A 23,464-nucleotide genomic window follows, 5' to 3' on the forward strand; every position below is an offset into this window, starting at 1 on the left:
TTTGAACTTAAAGAGTTAATAACAGACTATTTTAAGCAGTCCAGTACTACTGTGATTCTAACTTCAGCTGGGTTAATTACACAATAATTAGGTACAAACATCGCAACACAAAACACAGCTACATCATTATTTGCAACAAATGTTAACTCTAAATAAGTGCAACCTGTCCCACAAACACTTGCTATAAACGACTTAAAAATAAAAGTAAAAATTTGATGGGGTAAACACAGAGAAAAAAAAAAATTCTCCGGGAGAATTTTTTTTGTTAAAAAAATAAAAGTAAATAAAAATCTCAGCACTCATTTAGAGTTCGGGATCTTGTGAAAGAAAGCTTTAAAAGGAGCAAACCTGATTTGCTGTGGCTGTTGCGGCGAAGGGAACACTTGTTGCAGGAGTTGTTGCTGCAGAGACAGTGGCGGCCGTAGCGTTGTGCATCATGGGTACTTTCAGGAGGGGAACCATGGAAGCAATGAACAGGAGGGTGCAGCATTATGGTAAGAGAAGTGGTATTTTTGGCATGGTGAATATCAAGAGCAGCAAGCCATCGTCATGGGTTAAACCAGCAGATGGCATGCAATCACAGTGCAAAGCGAGAAAGCGTGGCGGAGAAATAAAAAAAAAGGGAAAATAGCTTATTACAAGTACAATTAAAGGAAGGTTGTCAACACAATCGGCGATTCCCAGAAAAAAAAAAGAGCAAGGAACATTGAAAATGCAGATGTTATCTCAAAGAATGGGATAACTTATGTAATAAGCAAGGCCTCTGCCAAAATAGCCTGGTACCTGAGAATTGTTACAGGGATGATTTTTTTTCTCCCCAGTGTTGCCATAAAGCACTCCAAAATAAAAGTCTGCTAAAAAGCGAGAGTGTTTGGAACTGGGAAGGAAAACGGTAACTGTTTATCTTAATTTTTAAACAGAATTAAAACCAAATTATTTTCATGCATCTTCATATTTAAGTAAGCCAGATACTCGCTGTCTTCCTTTATAATCCAATTTATGCATTTTTTTCTACTAGCACTGCATAACTGCTAGACTTTATCAGAGTTAAATTGCCATCTGCTTTGAGGCAAAAATCAGAAGAAGGATAATAATCATTTTCCTGATTTAAATACTATTTTGATCTAAAAAAGCAAGGTCAATTTTGTGAAAGTTGCTGCTTTTGCTCATTTTAAGAATGAATTTTAATCAGCACCTTCATGAGAGAATACTAACTTCATGTTTTAAAGGCTTAGTGCTTTAACTGCTTATCTGAGTAGTCCCACAGAAAAAATCACTGGGATCGGGCTACAGAATAGAAGGAAGATTACTCTTCCATCTTAAAGTCTGTTGCACTGGACTTCAATTTTGCATGCCCCAAATGTTCATTCCAAATGTATTTCAAGGAAGAGTAAGATTCAGATCATGGGTTTCAACAGACCCTTTGTGGATCAAAGCACGCATTTCTGGGAAACGCTGATAAAACTTTCTAACACACAGCAAAAAGGAGAAATAGGCACACCACTATGAAACTTTAAAACACTGATGAAACTTGCTGGCTTTTCCAGTATTTTATGATTTTATAGTACTAGACAATATAAAATATAAAGAGAAATAAAACTTTGAAAACTGAAAAGCAGACTGGAATTCATGATATTATGCTTTTGCAGTGTAGTTGTTATAGCAGGTGGTATCACATCTAAACTGCAGCTTCTTCTACAAATCTAAATACTGCACAAAGTCAACCAGAAGGACAAGTGAACCTTTAATTCTAATCATTGTCTAAATCTCGCCTAGGATTTTTGAAACAAGTGAATATACATCATATACATTATAAAAGAGATCAATAAAGAAATTTGGAACCTACCAATACTGGTAGCGGGTGTCATGCACAAAACTGACCCTGCGTGTCATGCAATGATAGGTGAAAAAAGTGGATAAAGGGAAGAAACAGGTTAGCTGTTTAGAGTTAACATTCAAAGTGAGATTCAAGCATAACCACAGATAAGTACGTTAGTTAAATGAAAGTTTAAGGTCATTCATAGTTTTCACTAAAAATCACTAAAAATGTGATTATGTTCATATTAAATTCCTACTTGGGTATACTATATGATTTTTGGCATGTTTCTGTGTGCACACAAGACACTTCATAAGCTCTTTCATTCAGTACTTTTACCCTTTCATTTAGTACTACTGCAGCAACAGGTTTTTTGTTTACAGAAACATCTACGATTAAATATCACATTACTTGGCAATTTTAGAACTCACTGCATAATTCAGCGAGCTTAATGCTGCACAGATTCATCGACTTTTTGTGCAGCAGAGAAAAAAGTTAAAATGGAAGTACCCAACATCACTCTGCAGAAACTTTGTCAAATTTACGTTTAATGTTAACATACATGTTCTTAATGCAAGGCATGAAGCAGAGAGGAGTTTCTGGCCAGCGAAAACACTACTGGGACAGTCCCCAAGCTAAACACATGTAAGTGTGTATGTACCCTTGTAGCAAAAGGTGGCATAGGCTTTGGTGCTGAGTCCACCTTTAGCCTTTCTAAAAAGACCAAATGAAAAGAAAAATAAAGAATCGATCAAACAAACAAACAAAAAACAGCAACGTGTTTTCAGTACAGTGCATATAGCAAGCTGGTGAAGGTGAGGAGGCAAGGAGACTACCACCACGTACACACATATTTGATATAAAATCAAATATGCTTCCTGTATTCCTGTTTAATTATTACAGCAGCCTCTTCCCCGCCCATCACAGCAGCAGCAGCGTAACTATGAATGACCTTACCAAAGAACAACCCCCAGAGAACACACACAGTTCCTAGTCTAGCGGCCATAAAAACGCTAACGAACAGCGATGGGAGGAGAGAGAAGATCTGTTGTTTTTGAGATCATTCACCAGACAAGAAGGAGAGGCGATGAAGCAATCAAACTGATGTAAAACATGGGAAGTGCAAAAATTTGGAGGTAAGCCATGCTAAGTGAAGCCCCACACGTTTTATTAGGGGAGCAAGTGGTTAAGAAAGCAGAGAGGTTATATAAAACAATTACGTTTTATATATATTCCAGCAGCAAAACTTGTCTTAAAAGTTAACTTTTTTAACACACACGAACACACACACAAGGAACACATTTGAAAATTATACCAGTTCAGAAAATATCACATCATCATTTAAAACCCAACAGATAATGTCATGCATTGCTCCTTAGGGCCAGGTGACATGACAGGCCTCGCACCCACCAAATCCAACCTCCTCTTGGACTTCCCAGGAAACACAGGAATATTGGATAAAGCGTCTTTAACAAAAAGCACATTACCCCCACTCATACAGAGCGGGTTCCCTCTTTCTAGCCTCCTCCCACACCTCTCTCCTCTCTCTAATGCCCTGATGGTGTTCACAAAGAGCAGGAGGTTCAACACCTTGAGAAAGGCTTTCCACCCCGGGCCTGGGCTCCGTCTGCTTTGTTATCCCTCCCTCTCTATCTTTTTGAGCGCTTGTTTTGGGCTTGCCAACAATCCGGCCCTTAAGGTTTGGTTCCAAGATAGACCCTTTCTACCATCAGAAATTTATAAGGTACTACTGTAATTACAGCCATTAGCCAGAAAGAGGGATGGACAATAAATGGCACAAAGAATGAGCTACTTAAGGAAGCACGAGCACTCAAAAAATATGGAAAATATCCAAATGCTATTTCACTGAAAAAAAGTTTAAACTACTTTATTTTGCATAGTTAATTTAAATTCTATGGCAGTTCCTTACAATAGTGATAAGCTCTGAAAGGGAGTGCTTACGAGAAGGAGTAATGCATATCAGTACAAATTGTTAGGGTTATGATATACAATAAATTTCTACATCGTTAAGCACAGGGCAGTCTTCCATTCATGTCCAAATAGGCAGTCTCACAATTTTTTTCAAATACTCCCATAAATGTCTGTATGTTTTCTGCCACAGATATTCTGGTGCACGAGTGTGCTAAAAATACAGCATTCTATAACTTGCTATTATCAACACAGGGGCAGGCTCCAAGGTTGTTACTCAGGCCTTATAGCAAAATCTCATGAAGTCAATGCCATCTGTGTTTGTTTTCATCCTCTGAGACATACGGGGATGCTGATAGATCGGGCAATCCTCACGTGGTGTGTCTCATTCCGTTATAACCAGCATTATTTCTATAAACTAAAATAACATTGCTGAAATGCTAAGTGCGTTTGCAAACACGTTTTAAAGGATTCTGACCGTTCTCCATGATCACGTTCTGATACCAGAACATGATATTTGTCAAGCGCTGACCACATCACATTGTTCCTTAGAGAGGATGTTCAGCTGCAGAAAGTTTGGAGTAGGGGAGACCGACATAATTTAAGAGATTCTGGTGTCACTGTTTATGCAAATACCAAGTGCATTCCTTCTTTCATGGTGTTGAGGAGGAGCCCCAGCACCAGCACCGTGGTGCAGGTCAAGCCTCTGGATGGTCGGATCTCACAGACTTCTGCTCACTGACATGCAAAGCGCGTCCTCTCACCTTTGGCTCGCCCAGACGAAGAACTACAACCTCAGCTATTAGCTGCAAATGCTAGGAAAAGTACTGGTAGCGTGTCAAAAGGAAGGCTATGAAAACAAACCTGATGCCTCCAAGCCCCTTTAGTGCCGAGGCAGGGAGCAATTTGTTTTGAGGCTGCTCCTGTGCAGGTATGAGCAGAAGGCCCGTGCTGGTGCACCCGTTCTCACCCTGCTGCAGAGCAGCAACGGAGGGGCCATGAAGGGACACACGTGGCATCTCCGAAGCCCTACGCTTTTCCCAGCATTTTCCCAGCAGTGTTTTGCCCTCTCATTCCCTGAGAAAGCTCTAGCAGGTGAAGTCAAAATACAGCCAAATCGATGTAAGAAAAAAGGGCGAACTGTGGGCGATGATGAAGGAGGCTATGAAAATGGAAAGCAGCCTAACGGCGTGCCGGGATTTCAGCTTGAACCCTCACACTTTGCAGAAGGAATTAAACCAGCGTGGAAATAACTATGCAGGCCTCATCTCAAGCAGGGCAGGGAGCATAATAAAACCTTTCCTTAAGCGCAACTGGCTGACGTAGAGGCTACCCTACACAACCTGGGGTCAGTGCGGGTGCAACATACCTGTCGGGATAAACGCTGCATGTTGCTGCAACTGAGCATTGGCAAGAGCCTGTTGGTAGTGCAAGACACTGGGATTGAAAACGGCACTGGCACCATTGCTTTTTTCAAGTGCTTGTCTCTTTGGTAAAGGGTGAAGAACACCAGGAGGAAAGGCCTGTGAATAAGAAAGTTAGTTAAAATGGCGTAATTTCTAAGGCATTGTCTGCAACATATACAAAAGTACAAAAACTTATTATTTTTAAAGCGGCTAAAGATGCCTTGCCATGCATATTAACTCAAAGCACAGCAATGTAAAATGAGTGAAATTTTGTTATTGATAGCAAAAGCATGGTACTATTAACCTAAAACTGTAGCAGCACAACTACTGAAAAGAAAGGCCTTTAAAGCAACGAAAATGGCATTTCCTTTAAATAGGCTTTCAAATATTATAGGGAGAAAAAACCACTTGTGTTTCATTGCCAAGTATGTTCTTTTAATTTAAGTATTGTTTCCTATTATTATATAGATTAATGGATTATGTTAAGCGTTTTCAATTACAAAAGCAGTTTTATCTCAATTCGACTTTTTATGAGGAGGTATTTAAAAATGAAACCATGTTAGGAACCAAACTAAATCGTCTGCGTTTATTACGTATGAGAATGGGATGGATAAATACGGTACCGAGTTTCCGGTAAATTAAGAGTATGTGAAATCATTTCCGGTTGATGTTCAAAAGAAAGCGGTACAAATTTCATTAGTTGCTTCTCCGAAAAAAAAAAAAAAAAAAAAGAAAAAAAAAAAAAGCTACATGCAAAGCAAAAGGTGAAAGGTCAAAGTACCAGGTCTACAGTTGCTTCGAGAGGTCGCTTCATTGCTTTGGCAGTCGACTGAGTCTTTTAATAACAGGCAGCGAGCACATGATGGCAGTGGGCCAATGGGAGTCAAGCGAATTAACATACAGGTAAACAGCAAGCAGAGGTGCGTCATGGGAACGGCATTGCATTGTGGATAGGTGAGAAGGAAAAAAATATTCTGAATGCAATATACAACATACAAAAAACACTAGGCATGCACAACAACAAAAATGTCTTCTAAAGAAATGAATATTACACTTTCGAATTAGTACTGAAGCAAAAACGCATCTACTATACCTTAGTTAAAAGCATATAAGAGAGTAAAATATAGATGTTTGAAATTCAGGAAAGTTGAGTAAAACAGCAGCTTGCAGACACTATTAAGCATTTATAAACACTTCACAGAGATGCAGAGAGTTTTAAGGATACTCCTACAAGAATTTCTGATAAGTTAGTTGAGTCAAATTTGCGAACAAAATCAATTTCGAACACTGAATTTTCAAATCAAAAGCACTAGGGAAAGTTGTAATGCATTACAAACGCTACCGATGCTTGAGCTTGCAAGGTGAGGGTCTTAGGTAATGAAACCACATAATTCAGTGAGTTTGGGATTCAAAACGAGAGGTTCTCCTCTTCCAATACAGAATATATAATATGTCTTACACTAACTTATCATTAATTCCTTATTTTTTCCCTACAAATGGGTCATTTTTGTAGATTTTTTTTTCCTTGTGACTTACCACATTACATTGAGAGGAAAAAAACAGCCTTTCAGAATTTAAAACATATTTTCTAAATTTCACTACAACCTTCAGTACCAGCTTGGGGAGCAGGGAGTGAAAACACTGCTCCCGGCTTAAAAGTGAACATTAAAGTATGACTTACGATACTAGTTCAACATTATTAAAAATTTTTAGAGAAAATATGTAGGCATAGTGCATAGACATATAAATTTATGTATATTTTCATTGTAAGATTAAACCTATGGCTGATAGGATGACATTCTTTAAATTTTTTTCATATAAAATATTACTTTTGAGTTTTGTAGTGCAAATAATGTTTACAAACCTTCAGAAAGAATGGACAATTTACTTATAAATCAGATTTTTTCATTTTTTTACAAGCATATGCTGATATTTAGCTTTTTTTAGGATACGCCAATTATGTCCATCTTGATATCAGTATGTGGAAATGTGGAACAAAAGTATAAAAAAGAGGACAAGGCACAAAACACCTACAAATAGCTTATGGTCATGGTATTAGCTGGTGCAAAGAGAGTATTTTGCAGGATAGCCCTTGCTTTCCTCATTCACAGCTCTGTTGCAGCTATGTTGCACAAAACTTCCCTTGGTTCCCTCCTCAACTCTTCTGAAGCACATTTCTGGATTTTATATACCTAATCTACAGGATCTGCCTGTCTGTCTGGGTCAAGACCTGGATATAACAAGAAACACCTGATGCCAAGTGAGGATGTGGATAGCCTTCTTGCATCTAAGCATGGTGCTGTGCTGTGCCGCTGACGTGTGGTACCCACCACGGGGGACGTCGCTCCGCTAAACTAACACAGCCTCAGACCCACTCTGCATCCACTACCGATGGAAGTCTACATGGAGGTGAAGTATTACAACTGAATTTAGCTTTATGTGATGATGAAGCCCATAAATTCAAACCAACATCAATAAGAGTAGAGCATTTCAGTTAATTACCTTTATTATCCCAAACCAGGTATTATCCGATCTCACTTGTTTACTTACTATCTCTGTATTTCTGATTGTCTTTCTCCACCTCTTCTCCATGCCCTTTTGCCCTTATCTCCCTACCTTGAGGCTTTTTGCTGGCTTTCTTCTCATCTTCCATATCAAGTTCAACCCAAAAGCTTTAAATTGGTCTGTTTCTAGACCTTCAACCTTGTTTCCATGTAGTCTCCCCCTCTTTTCAGGCTTTTAGACTGCCTATCCACTCCTCTCTCCCACCTTTATGTTTCATCTTGTCCTGATGGTAAAAGCTTCTTTTGATTCTTTCTGTTCTGTCAGCTAAACTCCTCAACATTTAAGCTCCTAGATAACTAACAACCAAAAATAAACAGTTACAGACTGGATAGAAAAATGCTATGGAAAGCAAATAAAGATATTAATAAAAATTATCAAACAGTCTGAGGCATAATATTTTTCTGTTGTATGTCACATCTGTATGCTATAATGCATCCTGGAATATGAGCAAAATACACACAACTACACGGATGAGCAAGGAGCTCCTAACTAAACTTAAACGTAAAGAAGAGAAGCACAGAAGAAGTGATGACCCATAGGGGCACTGCCTCAGCATGCAGGGATGGTTTAGGAGAGTCAAATCTCACCTGGAGTTGAATCTGGCAAGAGACATGAAAGGTGATAAGAAGGGCTTCTACAGGTATATCAGCAGCAAAAGGAAGACTGAGGAAAATGTAGACTGCTGCTGAATGGGGCAGGTGACCTGGTAGCACAAGACACAGAAAAGGCTGAGGTATGAACGTCTGCTTCACCTCAGTCTTTACTGGTGAGACTGGCCTATGGGAATCACGGGTCCTTGAGAACAGTGGGGAAGTCTGGAGTTAGGAGGATTTACCCTTGTTGGAAGAGGATCAGGTTAGGGAACATTTAAACAAACTGGATGTCCACAGGACCTGATAAGATGTACCTATGGGTGCTGAAGGAGCTGGCCAATGTCACTGAGAGGTCACTCTTAATTATCTTTGAAACGTCATTATGACTGGGGGAAGTTCTGAAAAGTGAAAGAAACTAAAATGACACTCCTATCTGCAAAAAGGGAAAGAAGGGAATGACAGGTCAGTCAGCCTTACCTCAATGTCTGGGAGGGTGATGAAGCAAATCCTCCTGAAAACTATCTCCAAACACATGAAAGCCAAGAAATTGATGGGGACTAGCCAGCACAGATTTATGAAGTGGAAATTGTGCTTAACCAACCTGATAGCCTTCTACGAGACTGGCTTGGTAGATGAGGAGAGAGCAATGCATGTTGTTTATCTTGACTTCGGGAAGGTTTTCTACACTGTCTCCCATTTCAATTTCACAGACAAAATTGTTTAGTACAGGCTAAATAAGTAGAAAGACTGAGGTGGATTGAAAGTTGTCTCAACTGCTTAGGATCAAAGGGTTGTGATCAGCAACATAAAGTCCAGCTTGAGTCCAGTCAACAGTGGTATAAAACTGGGAGGAGTGATTGATATATTAGACGGTTGTGTTGCCATTCAGAGGGACCTGGACAGGTTGGAGAAATGGGCATGGAAGAAACTCATGTTCAATAAAGGGAAATAACACATGAAGCACCTGGGGAAGAACAGCCACAGCCAGCAGTATGTGCTGGGGGCCACCCAGCTGGAAAGCAGCTTAGCAGAAAAGGTCCCTAGGGTCCTGGTGGACACCAAGCTGAACATGAGTCTGCACTGTGTCCTCGCAGAAAAGGCAGCCAACAGTGTTTTGGGCTGCTGTGTCCTGGGCTGCAGCGGGAAGAGCATCACGATCAGGTTGAAGGAGGTTATCCTTCCCTTCTACCCAGCTCTGGTGAGGCCGCATATGCCTTGCTATGTCCAGGTCTGGGCTCCCAGTGCAAGAAAGAAATGGACATACTAGAAGTAGTCCGGTAGAGGGCCCCAAAGGTGATGGAGGGACTGAAGCATCTCTCATATGAGCAAACGTTGAGAGACCTTGGACTGTTCAGAAGAAAAGATGCAGGGGGATTTCAACAGCATGTATAATAAAATACAGGAGTAAAGATGGAGCCAGGCTCTTCAGTAGTGCCCAGTGACAAGATAAGAGGCAATGAGAACAAACTGAAATACAGGAGATTTTGTTTTAATATAACTTAAAAAAAAATACTGTAAGCATGATTTTATCATGGAGTGTGTTGCCAAAAGAAGTTGTAGAGTCTCCATCCTTGGAGACATTCAAAAGCCAACTAGGCATGATCCTGGACAGTCTGCTCTAGCTCATCCTATTAGAGCTGGGAAGGTGGACTAGACAGTCTCCACAGGTCCCTTCCAACCTCAGCTATCAATTCACATTTTAATTTAGGCTGTACATTATTCTGTGACTTTCCATGCTCTCTGATGCTCCACATGAATACCTGCAGCTCCCTGAGTACAATGATGGATGACTGTCTTTTAATGAGCTTCGGATTTACGCTGTATGTGGTTTATAGCCTCTGTCACAGTGTCTTTCTCCTTTCTTTTTAGTTCATATTATGAGGGTCACCTAAGACATCCGAGCAAAATCTCCTAAACTTTAGTGTACAGAAATACAGGCAGGGTATTTTCTGGTACCAGACTGCAAGCTTCATTGACCTTCAATGGTCTTACAAGTTCTGCCTCCAGTGCTGTAACCCCATTCACAATGCTCACCTACAAGAATACCCTCTGGACCAGAGCAATGCAGACAATTCCCCCAGGAAGGAAAACCTCTTAGACACAGTTCATCCTGGGAGCAACCTCCAAGTGAGTCCTATAGCTAAGCATTCATATCTCTGCCTTATTTTTTCGCTCTAGATCCAATTAAGTATTCTTGTTCATTCTTGGGTAGCCTTGGAGGCATGTGTCTTTTCTACCACTTTTTTGTTGTTGTCATTCTGGTGGTTTTTCATTCACTTTATCTGATTGTTTCAAGTCTACATTAAATAAAAAAAAAATAGTTGTATTGAAAAGAATCTTTTCCGTTTCATAGTCTAAATATTCCATGAAAATATTTTGTATATATTTTTCTGCAAAAAGTTACCCAGAATTACAGGTCCCAGTCTTCTTCCTCCATGACATTAGAATGCTAACATTTCAGTTCTGTCTTTCCAAAGATGCTTCATCTTGCTTTGAGGCTAATGCAACTCCAATTATGGCTTATTTAAAATCACAGGATATCTATCCAACCATTACTGAAGCGCAAAAAAAACGAATCCCCTCATCTCTCTCCTTTCTTCTTTAGTATTCTGTCTAGAAATATTACATCCTCTAAATGGTCAATAAATATTGCACAATAGAAGCTAATTAGAATAAAAATACAATCTCCTCTGCTTTAATTTCCAGATGGTATTCAATTTCCGCAAGCACAGGAAAGTTTTACTAAAAATCATCATGTGTGAAACAGTAACTGGGAAACTATACGAGAAAGAATTTACAACTTAAGAAATTTTCTTCTGTTTGGAGGTTTACTTTCTTGCATAACTTATCCTTCGTTCCTCAAAAAGTCTGGTCTTTGCTCATTTGCTAAATACAATAGCTTGGGGTAGTTATATACTGTACTGTATTGTGTTTCTGGTAGGCTCCTTACCCAGAGAATAACTGTATTGTCTGTTACTATTGTATGCACTGCCCACAAGTCCACAAACCACATCTGCTTAATTATTCCTCCAGTGCCAGCAATGAGGACAACGATTCTTTGATTTACTGCCAGCAATTTTGTCTCCCAAGACAAATCCTGCATGCTCGATTTATTTAACTTTATCAATACCACTTTACTTAAATTTAACAACTTTCCTGGTAGCAACCATAAGAGATAACCAATACTGGTAAATGGATGGGCTGACTTGTCTGAACAGCTTTCAGTAAGAGCTTAACATTTCTGAAAATAGAAAAGACCTCAATCTTTTTTTTTTTTCTGGCTATACTCTGCTTTTTCTTAACTATTCCCATTTTAGTTACCTGCTTTTTAACACCATTATTCTAACAGAAGATAAAAAGGTATCATAGAGCGATTCAAGTAACTTGCCTTGTCAGTGGGAGAGGTAAAAAAGGTCTCTTAGCATGAGACTCATCTCCACTAACCAAAGTTCAAAAAAATACAGTCAACACTTCATAGGCAGTGGGGAAAGATCTACAGAGGACAATTCTTCCTCATCCTGTAGTGGTGGGTCAGAATGAACAGCACAGATGAATATGCAGGTTTTTCTCCACTGCCTCTGAGGTGGGACCAATGTGTCTGGGTTAGGCTCAGGTATCTAACTGAATGACATCTTAATATAGGTCCCTCTTCTACAAGCAACCTCTGAAGCAAAAAGCGTCTCTTTGCTTTTCTTCCTTTTCTTCCAAATTTCCACAACTATATCTGTTTGTATATCTGTTTTCAGAGCTAAACCAGCATATCCGCCCCTGTTTTCCAATGGACACTGAACAATTTTATTTCTGTTTGGAAATACAAGGGGCAAATTTAACATATAATCAAGGCAGAGAACAGAAGTGGTATAGAGTGTCATTTGCTTCACTGTCTTGAATAGAAATACAGCATTCAAATACGGGAATGAAGAAAAAGAGCGCTTCCTCCCATCAAGCAATACTAGCAATTTTATCAATTCTTATATTTTTACCAAAAAAAAAAAAAAGCAAAAGGGAAAAAGAAAGTATAAGCAAACAGCATTAAATTGAAGCAAAATAGGCATCAAAGAGCTTCTGTCAAGAAAAGCAGCCATATATGCCAGCACTTACCATCACAGTCGCAGCTGCCGCAGCTGCCTGGGCTGCCACTGCAGCCTGGTTGGCTTGGTGTTGCGCCGCTTTGATTTTGGCCTGCAAATGTGCAGGAGGGTGAAAATACTTGCATTTCTCCCTCATGCAACGACCTTTTATGTAATCCATACACACGGTTACGGTGTTGTCGTTTGTGTCAATCATTGTGCTGTCTGCCGGATGTGCAAAGCGGCAATCAGTCTCTCCACGCGCACAGTTGCCCCGCTGGAACTCCCTGCACACCTACGTGCAAAACAACACTGGTTGCAACCCGAAACGGCAGGGAGAGCCCATGCCCCCCCAGAAAGGACCATCCCCTTCCCCGGTGACATCAGTGAATCCGATTTAATAAACCCGTTATCTTCTTCTGGGAGAGGGAAATGCATCTATCTTACCCTTGCGCATTGGGCTCCTCGGGTAGCTTTGTGTTATGGTGGCTAAATGGACATGGAACAGAAACATTCCCAAATGTCTCTCCTTTTCCGGCTTAGAAAACAGCTGGGAAGGATTCTTACTGAAGAAACTGCCCCTGCTAAACTAGCTGAGGCTCACAAAATGTTCAGTCCCTTTCTAACTGTAGTTTATATTCTTGCAACTCCACTGCTAGGGAAGCAGTTCCTCTTGCTGATACTGGGGAAGAGAGTCTACAAACAAAGTGGAGAGCCTCCTTAAAAAAATAATTAAATGGACAGAATGGACAAGCTGATTTTTCTAAGGAGAAATGTCCTGTAGACTACTTGGGCCACAGATTCCACTGAGCTTGGCCATGCAGGGATCCACCAGCTCCAAGGAGGCTCTGCACATCACTGCGGGCTTGCCTGCTCAGTCTGCTCCAGGGTTTGTAACATTCAACACCTCCATCAGTAGCTCAAGGCTAAAAAATTCCCCTATTACTGATTAATAAAAATCAGGACCGAATTAATACTGCAGGACAGAATTAATACTGCAATGAAAATGTGCTTGCTAGGTATTTCACCAAAACATACCTTTACGGGCATGCAAACCTGAGGTGTAGTTGAAGAGATGAAGTTTAAGAAAGATGAAACTTCATGTTGATTTCTGTGTATTAAATTTGAGGAAATGCACTACCTTATAAATGTATTTAGTTACCATTGGCTGCAAGTGTAGGAATTCTGTCTAGTTATGATGTCTACACTTTGAGCAACTATATTTAAGCATAGTTTCTAAAATAATGCTTTTTCTCCTCCAGGAGCTTCGCTACAGCCTGACAGAGAATTGCATTTCTAGTCATGGTGGTGCCCACAATACCTCCAGTTTATCAGTCCTGAGGAGTTTCTGAGTAGCAGTTGAACCAGGGACTGAAACCGGTGGACTTCCAGGAACAATGACAGGCGGCGTGGGTAGGATCTCGGTCGGTACTAAGCCAACTCCTGGTGTTACTGGCGTTAGGTAAGGAGCAAAGCTAATAGCCGTGTTCGTTCCTATTGTGGGACCCACTGGAAATGTGGGCTGCAAAATGAAAACACAGACCAAGATGAAAAAACCCTTAATCAAGAGCTTATTAGTTGTCTTTTGCATGTTCTCCCTGGCGCCGATTCATTTTCTTAATCAAAAAATTTCAAGCAGCTGGCAAAACACACAGCATATTCTCTTCTTTTAATCACGTAACACATTCCAGCTGCATACTAGGAACTGCACATTGTAGCTCTGCTGTTGGAAAAGAGGCTGCCATTGCAAAGCAAGTCCCACTGTGAACCTGAATCTCTACGGAGGTCCAGCTTATATTGCAGGCTTATTTACACATCAAAAAGTTGAAACAACATAACTTTATTGCTTTTTCTCAATACCTGCTTTCCTTTGAAAACGGGCTATTTTTTCAAAGTACCAAATTTCACAGGTGAAGCATTATTAACTATATTAAATCAATATTTCTAGTAAGACTATAAATAATGAACTCTTTGGCATGTAACTTCCATCTCTTTGCATACTGTATTCAGCCACCTCCTGCAATTGTAAGAGTTGCTACGGCTCACACATCAAAAAGTTTCACCTTTCCAAATGTTTGTGTGCTCAGCTGTCACCAGTGGCAAGCAGAATAAATATTATAATCTCAGCTGGACACAATATTTAGAAAGGGATTACTCAGCCTTAGCTTGAGTTCATCTTACAAAAAAAAAGGGTTGATTGGAAGGAATGATAAGGGTCTAAAAATCTGTTTCATGCCTCCCTAGAGCAAATCAGTGAAGTCAAAACCAAAAGAAAGAGCACTTGTGTAACGTTAAAACCCAGCCCTACCAAGGCAGAATAGTGGGTTTGTCACCACCAGCTCCAAGGGGGGTGGAAGCAGAACATCACCATGGTCAGACCACGGTCATGACTGGCAAGTGATTTAGTTCTGCAGAGATGATGTTTACTCCAAAGAGTGAAGCTATAATGATAAATAATTATAAATGCAAAACTCTGCAGGAATAGTACAAATCTGACATTAGCTTTGTCACAAATTACGTCCCTGAGTAAGCCAGCAGCTAGAAACGAACCATGGAATAGCTAGAGAAGAACTTATAAAGACTTAAAAACACTTAATGAAAGAGGAAAGTCTTTCTCATCAAGGTGGCCTGCATACCCTTGGCTGGAGAAGGGAAGCCAACAACACAAATTATGCAGAAAATATGCAAGAGAAAGCACACAAGCTAGGAGGTTTACTTCTAGTTTTTGTTTGTTTGTTGTTTTTTTACTAAATTATAACTGAGTTTCAGTTAGTACAAGAAGATGCTTAGAGCAGCACATTAGCCAAGATAGCCAACTGTATGGAAATGGCATCTATTTGCCCTAGAGAGTTAGAAGTGAATAATGCTCTGTTTTTACCAGAGATCAAAACTGCTCGATATCAAATAGCATGGTTTATATGCCAAGTGTGAGCTAAATTATTTCGAGCATAATAATGAAGATTTATATGAAACAATGGTTCAACTATTTTAGGGACAGTATGCGTTATGTAAAATATAAATACCATCTTTGTATCAGATACAATTTTAAGAATAAATCTACATGTCAAATGACTTCTATGGAATTTTCATCTACATTTTATCCATTTGGTCAAGGCTGAGTCATCTTAATCAGGCAATTTATGCATGACAGAGAAATAAAACTCTCCACGTTTATCACAGCCATCAGTACAGAAGGCATTACTTCAATGAGATTGTAAAGTTCAAATGATAAAATGAGTGAGTAGTAAAAAGCATGATTTTGCCATTTCCAATTTTTATTCATAATACCAAGAAGTGGAATTATTTTATTATTCCATGAAAACTTTTTTTGGTGAAAACTTAAGCAGTAGAAAATCAGGAAATATCAAAACACGTTATGACGATATATCAAGATACATCTTCCATACATACTGAAAGCTGATAAACATGTACCTGAAACTCAGGGACTCCTGACACCCATTTTTGCTCATGCCTTCCACCTTATGGCAGATGCTTCAAGTGTAAAACCAGGCATCTGGGGTCAGTTAATGTGACCAAATACAGATGTCCTAACCTGAGATGCTTATACTTACCTCCTTTGACAGTCCATGGAAAGACAAAGGCACTTAAAAGAAACCAGACCATATAATCTGAATGCAGATTTCTGAAACAAGTAATTAGAAGTGCCTATTTCTTTTGATAAACTATCAAAGGATTTAGGAAGCCCAGCACAAAATTTGATAGCAATGCTCTAGACGCCTCAAGTTAGAGAAAGAAATCTCACTCCAGTGCCTTACAGTGGGCATTCAATTTGAGAAAATATCATTAGCCACCATATGTGAAAAGTCTTGTTCAGATTTCGTGTCTTTGGAACTCTGGTGCAACGAAGAGCTGGACTGCAAAGGCAGCCCACAGCAATTGATCATTTTCATGTATAGCCCAAAGTCGCTGCTTGTTCCTGCAGGACACTATTTTTATGTCACCTACTGGATTTGAAGTGTTCCAGGTACCATATGAATTACCTTAAAATAAAACACTGAGTTTGTAGGTGGACGTATCATCAATTCTTATTTTGGAACACTTCAGATTATAAGAGAGAAAGAAATCATTACCCAGAACGACATTACCCTTTTTTCCTGGTACTGGGATTAAATACTGTTTGAAGCCACTCAAATTCACAGGCTCCTGAGAGGGGAACTCTGCAGTCCTACTCAAATAACCTACTAACAAATTATTATTATACAACTTTACACCTCCAGAGATATTATAGGTAAAATCCTTGCAAGTCTAGACAAAACCTAACAAGAACTGAATGAAGGGAAAAAAAAAAAAAAAAAGAGGGAGAAAAAAAAGCAAGTGAGTCTAGGATAAAAAAAGGTATCAAATCTCCAGCAACACTCCTTCATCTCTTCAAATGCAAATATAAATGAAAATATTTCTAGCATCTCAGTAGTTCCCTAAATCAACAGATGGTGATTATTCTTATTGATACTACTTCAGAGAGCTTTTGTGGGTCAATATAGTCTTCTACCTTAACTTACTTACCAATAACACCACCAGAGAAATAAACTTACCACTGGCTGTAGTGGTGTTCCTGGAAACATAAACTGCATTTGCTGGGCAAGCATTGCTGCTGCAGTTTTTTGTTGGATTAAGTTGTTCCTGCCATTGATTTCCAGTTGAGTTTTTAAATGCGTTGGTGGATGAAGGTACTTGCAGTTCTCCCTTGTACAACGACCCTGGAAAAAGAAGTCACACTAATTGGTCTATTGCTTTTGATGATAGCTTAATGCCCTGCAGCACGATATTACACCACAAGCTAAGCGAGCAGTAATGAAATGCAGGGTGTTTCCTGGGAACCGTGTAGCAGGCTGGGAGGAGCTGATGGCCTTGAGCTCTGCCTCAGCCCACTGCCTCTGACTGATTGTTAAGGGTATTAGCCACGGACAAGGAGAAAGGCTTTGAAAGTTGTTGATGGCGCTTTCATTGTTAAGTACAGATCACTGCTGGACAATTAATAGTCTGAGTATTATCCAGGCTGCCTGAATTGCCTCTCATGGTATCTTGGCTTGGGTACCCAGTGTTACCATACCATAAATGTTTTTATGAATTACATTACATTATGAATAATAAATTTAAACCTCCTTTAAGAGAAATACTTCTTGTAAGTACATTATATTAAAGAATAACCGTGTGGCAACTCTCTGCTTGTGTTCTCTTGTACGTTCATGCTTATTACAGTCCACTGCCTTCTGGCCTCCTGTTTTTATTACATCAAATATAACTTTGCCTCCTGTTTTTATTGCATCAAGTAAAACTTTGAACTATTTCCATTCAGGTATAAAATAACAGAAGTCGAGTCGGTATTTTTGGAGCCTAGATTTAGTAGCAGTGCATGGGGCTAAATCTGAAGGTGCACAGCAACAGGAGACAGCCTGAAGACAGGGGTTTTAGACAGCTATGAGATAGTACAGACAACAGAAGATGGATTATTTTGGAAAGTTGGTGGTGGTGGGCAGCCATCCTTGAGGTGATTCGTGTTGGAGGAGATGGGTGTGGAGCACACCTCCACAAGGACTGACTGCACGCTGGCCAAAGTGTAGGCTGAGCAGCGTTAAGAAGCAGATGCATTTTCCCCCAGAAAGGGAACTGCAGGGTGCACTAGCAGGTTGTGTATCTGCCTCTGCAGCCGCAGGGCCGGACTTAGTGAGATCGGCTCTTTGACAACATGGCTCATAAATTGTCACGAAGTTTTGAGAGCTGTGACCGGAGGACCTAGAGCATTAGTCAAACTCGATGTGACACACTCAACTTGGAGAAACAAGTTTCCAAATTGAGACCTTTTTTAGAAGTGCTTCTTAAACTTTCCATTCTCTGGTATGAGCACTTTGTAATGCGTTGCCAGACAGGAATACCCTCCTATAGCCTCGAGAACATTAAGATCCCTGTGAGAGAACATCACACAGTACACACGTACTCGGATGCCGCGTATGTGTACGCGCACACACGCTTTTTCCTACAAAACCCTCAGTATGCTTTGGATGTCCCAGAACGGCAGTATTAATGTCACACTTTCTACTCACACACTGAAATGCTCCTGGTTCCACCTCTAATCTGCGATAAGGACTTAATAGCTACCCGTGCAGGAGAACATCAAACACATCTAGGAATGCTCTCCAGCACCGAGGCCAAGGGGAATGCAGACAGCTATTTCCACGCCATTAAACCACGGAGAACAGCCCTTACCTGGTGCTAACACCAGAACTACTCCTGGATATTGTCTGTGACTGTGCTGAATGGCAGAGGCCAAAAGGAGTTCGAGAAAGCTAAAAATTTCAGCATATAGACAGCCACGCCTCAGTGCCCAGGAACATTACTTGGTGCTGCTTAGACGTGCTGCTATAGGTGCAGCCATTTTCGGGACAGTGTGCTCTTCCTTCTCACTTCCACGAGTCACTAATTCCGGGGGTTTTAATTATGCACACGAAAGGAAAGTCACTTTGTCAGCTGGCATAAGGAGAACCAGAAGTCATCACGATTCGCCTTGGACAAAGCAAGAGGCAGGCTCTCCCATTCATGGGGTAATAACGCTGTCGCCTCTACAATGTTAAATGGGAACATGCTTACCCGTGAGCGCGGCAACGAGCTTGTGCTTTTATGTTGCCTGATGAGGATTTCCTGATTAAGACATTTTTAACTGAGACCTATTTAACCTTAATCTAATTTGTATGTAACCTTAATCTAATTTGTATGTAAATGGTTCATAGAGCAAATGTGAAAACGAAAACAACAAAATAAAATCACGTAAATCTATCTGATGGAAATATCTACCGATGCAAATGAAAGTGATCCTCAATTAAGGAGTAAGAGTAACTCTCGTCTGCAGTGGCTTTTGAAGTACCTCAACTTTGAAGTAAGCCTGCAATGAACACACCACTACCAGCTCCGAAAGCACATGGCTAGCATGTACCATCACTTCAAGCTCTGCAAAGCAACCCACAGAGCACAAAAGACTAGTTATTTCAGAAAACTTTCCAAAGTAATCCAAGCACATAAAAATTTACTTTGTTCTCTGAAGTTATTAATGTGTGTGCCCCATTTACTAGTTTTTTCGAGCTCTTGGTTAGCAATGAACTTGTGTAGCCCTGTCACGCTGCTATAGACGCACTGTAAACAGATCAAGCCTTGTTAGAATGAAATGACCCAAAATAAATGGCAATGGAATGAGCACTGAAAATAGTGAGCGGATGAATCCAGTCCTAGCTACCAAAACAAAATAAATTCTGAGACCCAGGTTGGGGAAAATGCCTGGAAGTGACTTTTCATTTCTTTGGCGAGAAATGCTCCGTGCCCCTACGAACTGCTGATGGGAACAGTTTCAGAGCAGAACTGGGCTGATTCCCAACAATTGATCAATGCAAGACTGAAAATTCAAACTTGTGGTATCACCTCAGTCAAATGTGACCCTGGGTTTTTTGTTTATTGAAATGCCAAAACCAAAGTCCAACCGAGATGACAGCAACACACCAACCCAACGGCAGAACAAAGCACTGTGCACGAAGTGCTGGAGTATTCAACTTGTTGGGTTTACAATAAAGGCCTACTTCAGATCCTTGCAGAAATATTACTGCAGTAGCAGGCCACCTCAAAACAAATAGAGAGGCAAAACTGAGTGCTTTGACTTCAGGGTGCATCAATACCAAGCCTCTGGAGCGAGGCTTGGTTCATCACAGTAGCTCAGGAGCTGCTCCACAGACTGCTTGGTGCACAGCAGCACTAACTGTGTTTGAAGGATGAGGCAGGCAGGCAGCAGGGAAAATCCTTGCTTCACACAACTTTTAACCCACTCCCACATGAGTCAGAGTTCTGAAACAGGGTGTGCAGACAGATTGATTTGAAACTTGGGCCCTAGAAACTGCTTTCACCCATGAAGTGAAGGTTATCAACACGCACATCACAAGCAGTTGCTCAATTCCCATACAATTTCTCTTGAAAAGCTCACTCGCAGTGAGCTGTCTCCCTACCTGTAATTGATAGTAACGATGAATGGATCTCAGATTAAGTTCCCAGTGCTCTGTTACTCCCTCCCCTCATCCGGGATGCATGGCACCTACCTCTGACCTCTCCTTTTTCTTGCTTGGCTCTCTACAGCTAGCCTAGCTGTACATGACACTTCAGGCAGGTAATGGAAAGTTTTAGCAGAAGCACTACTTTTCTACTGCTAATCACGCGGACCGAGGACATGCTGTGGCTCGCGCCTGGGGCGTGCCACAGGTTTGTTCCCGTAAGGAAGTGGGAGGCAGAAGGGATGCACGTGGGGAGCTGGGAACTCAACAGGGCTCAAAGGGCCCAGGTGCAGCAAGGAGAGACTCTGCTCCCATGGGGTCAATGGTCTTGAGAGCACCTACCTGCCTGGCTTGGTACCAAACACACGTCCTTTAATGAGCTGTGGCACACCACTGACTTCTTCTGAAATCAATAGATTTCCCTAAAAAGACCAATAGGTAGTTTGCCTAAAACCAGTGGCACAAAATGGCCCAGAGACTGGAGTATATTAAAAAGCCAGGAATTATAATTTTAAAATAAGCAAAAAGAAGTAAGTGCAGAAGTAAACCACCTTAACTGTGCATATTAAAATACCAAGAACCCATTTCCTGTCTGCAGATTGTATAGCCACATCTCTTTATTTAATATTTTATAAATCCACAGCTTTTTTCAGTATTTTACCCTTGCTTTAATAGTAACAAAAATAATAATAATTCATCCAGGCCCAGGCTGGGAATTGCCTATGCATAATAATGAGTTAGTTTTTACCTACTAAAATTACCTTTATCTCTCATAAAAATAAGATGCTTGAATTTTATTATATATATAAAAAAGGCAAAATAATGTGTCTTTTACCTTTTAAGCTGAGAATCAACTAATATACCCACAAACATTTTGCTTGCCTACTGAAGGCTGCTTTTAAGGCAGGAGTCAGTACATATTCTTAGCATGCTTAGCATAAAAGCCCAGTAGTGAATGGAACAGCCCCAATCTGTACAGTCAATCCAAAACTCCTGTGAGGTACTTTTCTGCAGCATTTTTTTTCTTTTTTTTTTTTTCCTAAAGTAGGCCCTAATTCAGGTTGGAACGGACTTTGAGAGGCCCCCAGTCCAAGCTGCTCAGAGCAGACAGGGTCAGCCCTGAGGTCAGACCAGTCAGGTCTTGAAAATCTCCATGGATGGAGACTGCACAACCCCTCTGAGCATCCCGCTCAACTGCTTGGCTGTCCTCAAGATGAGGAAGTTTCTCCCTACGTTCAGTCTGAACCTGCTGTGTTTTGGCTTACGTTGAGTGTCCTGTGTCCTGCCACCATGCACGGCTGTAAGGAGCTGGGCTGCACCTTTGTGGTGGTTTTACTCGGGTAGGCGGCCGAGCTCCACCACAACCACTCTCTCGCTCCCCCTCCTCAAAGAGGAACAGGGAGAAAATACGATGAAAAGGGCTCAAGGGTTGAGATAAGGACGAGGAGATCGCACAGTAGTTATCGTGACGGGCAAAACAGACTCAGCATAGGGAGACAGTAAGATTTATTGCCTGTTACTAACAAGCTAGAGAAGTGAGAAACAAAGGAAAGAAACCAAAAGCACCTTCCCCCATCCACCCTCTTCCACCTCCTCCCCCCGAGCAGCGTAGGGGAACGGGGGAATGGGGGTTATGGTCAGTCTATAGTGCTTCTTCTCTGCTGCTCCTTCTCGGTCACTCTTGTCCCCTGTGCTGTGGGGTCCCTCCCACGGGATGCAGTCCTTGCTGAACTGATCCGGTGTGGGCTGCCCACAGGCAGCAGCTCTTCAGGAACTGCTCCAGATATGGGTCCGTACCACGGGGTCCATCCCTCAGGAGCAAACTGCTCCAACCTGGATCCCCCATGGGCAGCAGCTCCTGCCAGGTCACCTGCTCCTGCGTGGGCTCCTCTCCACAGGCTACAGGTCCGGCCTGGAATCTGCTCCGGCAGGGGTCTTCCACAGGCCGCAGCCTCCATCAGTGCAGGTCCACCTGCTCCACTGTGGTCTCCTCCACGGGCTGCAGCGAGGAACCCTGCTCCACCGTGGTACTCCATGGGCTGCAGGGGGACAGCCTGCTTCACCATGGTCCTCACCACAGGCCGCAGGGGACTTCTGCTCTGGTGCCTGGAGCACCTCTCCCCCTCCTTCTTCACTGACCTTGGCGCCTGCAAGGCTGTTCCTCACCCCTCTCACTCTCCCAGCTGCTGTGTGGCACAGCGTTTTTTTTCCCTGTCTTAAATATGCTCTCACAGAGGCGCAAAACAACATCACTTACTGGCTCAGCTCTGGTCAGCAGTGGGGCCCTTACCAAACATGGGGCAGCTTCTAGATCCTTCTCACAGAAGCCACCCCTATGGCCCCCTGCTACCAAAACCTTGCCACGTAAACCCACTACAGCCTTCCAGACACCCCCTTGTCAGTACTGAAGGCGCTCTACCAGGAGGAGCATCGTTACACATTCATTATGTTTAGAAGACAGGCTACCCGACGAGGAGCAGAAACGGGGAGGCCTGCTTTCTTGCAGATCCCTTTTTCCCATCCCTCTCCCCAAGATACGTCCAGTTGCCCCCATATATACCATATCTCCCTAAGCTCCCAGATCCCTTCTGTACCCCACGGCCGTCCCTCCCTTTTTCCCCCTTTCCCCCAGCACCCTCCCACCTCTCCTGACTATAGACTGGCACACAGGTCGCGCAATAAATATAACTTGCTCAAGCTGTGCATGTCCTAAACAGCCAGCCAAAATGTGCATGTGGCTGGCAGGCCACACTCGTGAGCGGCTCAATTTATACTGTAGCCTTTTCCTTAACGGGGCAGTAATTTGGATCTCTGTCTTCCACCCAGACACAGATTTTTGCCTAAGCAGCGAGAACTCTTTCGTATCAAGTGATACGTGTTTGAGATGTCTGCTTCTAGCAAAGCGGCCTGAAATTGGCCAGGGTGTTCAAAAGTTATTAGGGTGCAAAGCTGACGCTGACAAAAATACAGAGAGTGCAATTATGCCAGATCTGCTTCCTTAAGAAAATGAGTTCAAACTAACAAATGCAGATGAAATTGT

The 23,464-nt window shown here is 41.5% G+C and overlaps 1 protein-coding gene across 27 annotated transcripts in view; it reads right to left on the bottom strand.

Moving 5' to 3' along the window:
* MBNL2 (muscleblind like splicing regulator 2) overlaps nucleotides 1-23,464 on the bottom strand; it is a 109,843-nt gene that overhangs the window by 17,247 nt on the left and 69,132 nt on the right. For 9 of the 27 annotated variants that reach the window (XM_083800182.1, XM_083800181.1, XM_083800191.1 and 6 more), the window contains 7 exons: nucleotides 16,933-17,097; nucleotides 13,701-13,901; nucleotides 12,411-12,674; nucleotides 5,933-5,986; nucleotides 5,115-5,268; nucleotides 1,847-1,882; nucleotides 349-443 (listed from right to left, as the gene is read on the bottom strand). In XM_083800182.1, coding sequence (XP_083656308.1) covers nucleotides 349-443; nucleotides 1,847-1,882; nucleotides 5,115-5,268; nucleotides 5,933-5,986; nucleotides 12,411-12,674; nucleotides 13,701-13,901; nucleotides 16,933-17,097 — 969 coding nt within the window. The remainder of the gene's footprint in view (nucleotides 1-348; nucleotides 444-1,846; nucleotides 1,883-5,114; nucleotides 5,269-5,932; nucleotides 5,987-12,410; nucleotides 12,675-13,700; nucleotides 13,902-16,932; nucleotides 17,098-23,464) is intronic. The other 18 variants (XM_083800190.1, XM_083800189.1, XM_083800205.1 and 15 more) reach the window with 5 other exon arrangements.

This window comes from Anser anser (genome assembly GCF_964211835.1).
Source record: "Anser anser genome assembly, chromosome: 1".
Lineage (NCBI taxonomy): Eukaryota > Metazoa > Chordata > Aves > Anseriformes > Anatidae > Anser > Anser anser.